General features: G+C 47.0%; 1 protein-coding gene across 1 annotated transcript in view; it reads left to right on the top strand.

Annotated features, from left to right (window-relative positions):
- The window catches only part of KCNK18 (potassium two pore domain channel subfamily K member 18), a 13,079-nt gene extending 10,790 nt beyond the window's left edge, over positions 1 to 2,289 (top strand). The window contains exon 3 of the mRNA XM_023224406.1: positions 1,490 to 2,289. Coding sequence (XP_023080174.1) covers positions 1,490 to 2,289 — 800 coding nt within the window. The remainder of the gene's footprint in view (positions 1 to 1,489) is intronic.
- The last annotated feature ends 600 nt before the right edge of the window (positions 2,290 to 2,889 follow it).

Below are 2,889 nucleotides of genomic sequence, written 5' to 3'. Positions count from 1 at the left end.
AGCTAAGGTCTGGAGGGTGAAGACACCAGTTATCAGTTGCGCACTGTATGTCAAGCACCGGCCTCATGTAATCCTCCCAGCTAGTCAATATGCAAAGTAGGTATTGTCATCCCCATCTTACAGATGAAACCTGAAAATGTGAGCAGTCAAGTAATTTTTTTTTGTCTAGCTTTTGAGACGGAGTCTTGCTCTGTCGCCCAGGCTGGAGTGCAGTGTCCAGATCTCAGCTCACTGCAAGCTACACCTCCCGGGTTTACGCCTATTCTCCTGCCTCAGCCTCCCGAGTAGCTGGGACTACAGGCGCCCGCCACCTCGCCCGGCTCGTTTTTTGTATTTTTTAGTAGAGACGGGGTTTCACCGGGTTAGCCAGGATGGTCTCGATCTCCTGACTTTGTGATCTGCCCGTCTTGGCCTCCCAAAGTGCTGGGATTACAGGTTTGAGCCACCGCACCCCGCCACAGTCAAGTAATATCATAAATAGCAGAGCTGGGATTCAAAGCAAGGTCAGTCAGAACCTAGATGCTGGGAGGCTAATTGCTTCATTAGGAACATGTTTGTCTAATCTGCTAAGCAACAAATAGCTCTGAGGGCAATTGTATTTTACTCATCTTCCATCTTTCTGTTTTTCCTAATACTATGCACACTGCTGAGCACACCGTGGGGACACAATAAGTGCCTCTTACATAGAAACAAATAGCCCAGTCCTCTTATGGAGGACAGGAGTGGCTTTTTTTTTTTTTTTTTTTTTTTTTTAAGATGGAGTCTTGCTCTCATCCCCCAGGCTGGAGTGCAACAGCACAATCTCGGCTCATTGCAACCTCCACCTCCCAGCTTCAAGCGATTCTCCTGCCTCAACCTCCTGAGTAGATGGGACTACAGGCGCCCACCACCACGCCTAATTTTTGTATTTTTAGTAGAGATGGGGTTTCACCATATTGGCCAGACTGGTCTCCAACTCCTGACCTCAGGTAATCTGCCCACCTTGGCCTCCCAAAGTGCTGGGATTACAGGCATGAACCACCACACCCGGCCAAGGGTGGCTTCTTAAAAGCCAGCACCTTCAGAGAGAATAAAAGTGGCGTTGGATATGATTACAAAGCCATCCATCCTCTCTCACTTGTATTCATCCTGTCCTTCCAGGTCAGCTGAGGCCTTCCTTCAGGGGGTGCTCAGAAATGGCCAGAGCAGAATCAAAGGCAATCTGTCCACCCCAAACCTGTGCTGGTCCCCTGCCAAGGACATTTCAAGTCAAAGACCTGGCTATCAGTTGCTCCTCATCCTAAAGGGAAGCTGGGTTTCACTCCTTTCCCTCCCAGCAAAGCAGGCCTAATGCCACACCAGTGGCTGAATGCTTTGAGATGAGTATTTTCAAAAACACTGTGTAAAATGTCATGCCAAGGAGGGGAAATGGCAGAAGGTCTCTTTAAAGCTTTTGGGGGTAAAAAGGGAAGGGGCCAGATGCAAACTCTAAGTCCATCTTCTTTTTCAGGCTATGGCTACATCTACCCCGTCACCAGGCTTGGCAAGTACTTGTGCATGCTCTATGCTCTCTTTGGTATCCCCCTGATGTTCCTCGTTCTCACGGACACAGGTGACATCCTGGCAACCATCTTATCCACATCTTACAATCGGTTCCGAAAATTCCCTTTCTTTACCCGCCCCCTCTCCAAGTGGTGCCCCAAATCCCTCTTCAAGAAAAAACGAGAACGCAAGCCCGCAGATGAAGCTGTCCCTCAGATCATCATCGGTGCTGAAGAGGTTCCAGGCCCCAAACTTGGCACATGTCCTTCACGCCCAAGCTGCAGCATGGAGCTGTTTGAGAGATCTCATGCGCGAGAGAAACAGAACACACTGCAACTTCCCCCACAAGCCATGGAGAGGAGTAACTCGTGTCCTGAACTGGTTTTGGGGAGACTCTCATACTCCATCATCAGCAACCTGGATGAAGTTGGACAGCAGGTGGAGAGGCTGGACATCCCTCTCCCCATCATTGCCCTTATTGTTTTTGCCTACATTTCCTGTGCAGCTGCCATCCTCCCCTTCTGGGAGACACAGTTGGATTTCGAGAATGCCTTCTATTTCTGCTTTGTCACGCTGACCACCATTGGGTTTGGGGATACTGTTTTAGAACACCCTAACTTCTTCCTGTTCTTCTCCATTTATATCATCATTGGAATGGAGATTGTGTTCATTGCTTTCAAGTTGGTGCAAAACAGGCTGATTGACATATACAAAAATGTTATGCTATTCTTTGTAAAAGGGAAGTTTTACCACCTTGTTAAAAAGTGAAGGTTTCATTATCTCTCAGATGACAGACACTGGCTGAGCTGGTTTTCTTGTGTTGTCTTTCAGGGTCATGCAGCCTGTCACCTGAGACCCTGAGTCTTGGAAGCAAATCCCTTATGAGAGCTGCGTTCACTCTTGAGGCCCTGCAGAAATTTGGCCAATGCCCTTTGTGTCAGGGCATTAGGAAAAAAACTATCACCATTCCCCAAAGTCCAATTAATGTATCTGTCCTCCTTTTTTAAATCTGTCCTCATGTAGATGAAGCAACCTTATGGATGCCACTGCTTTTCTTGAAATATGAGAAACAAAACACCTTTATTCTTGGAAGTTGTACCTTCAGTTAAATTAAAATCTTCCTGAGTTGTTCTTTGTTACCCGAAAAAGAACTACTGTGAACATCCTCTTTTCTTGAATGACTGCATGAGTGCATGTAAGACCAGCCCAATCCCAGCCCCTGTAAAATACATAGATGTCGGGTGTCACCAAAATGGCAAAGTAGAAGCAATCTGGCTTCACTGCCCCCCATAGAAAACCAAAAACAACAATCTAGTGCCAAGATGATAAACACCAATATCCCAGAACTCAAAACTGAGGCTTTGACAA

Source organism: Piliocolobus tephrosceles, chromosome 9 (assembly GCF_002776525.5).
Source record: "Piliocolobus tephrosceles isolate RC106 chromosome 9, ASM277652v3, whole genome shotgun sequence".
Lineage (NCBI taxonomy): Eukaryota > Metazoa > Chordata > Mammalia > Primates > Cercopithecidae > Piliocolobus > Piliocolobus tephrosceles.
Note: the sequence above shows the minus strand (reverse complement) of the source record. Positions and strands in the feature narration are given on the sequence as shown.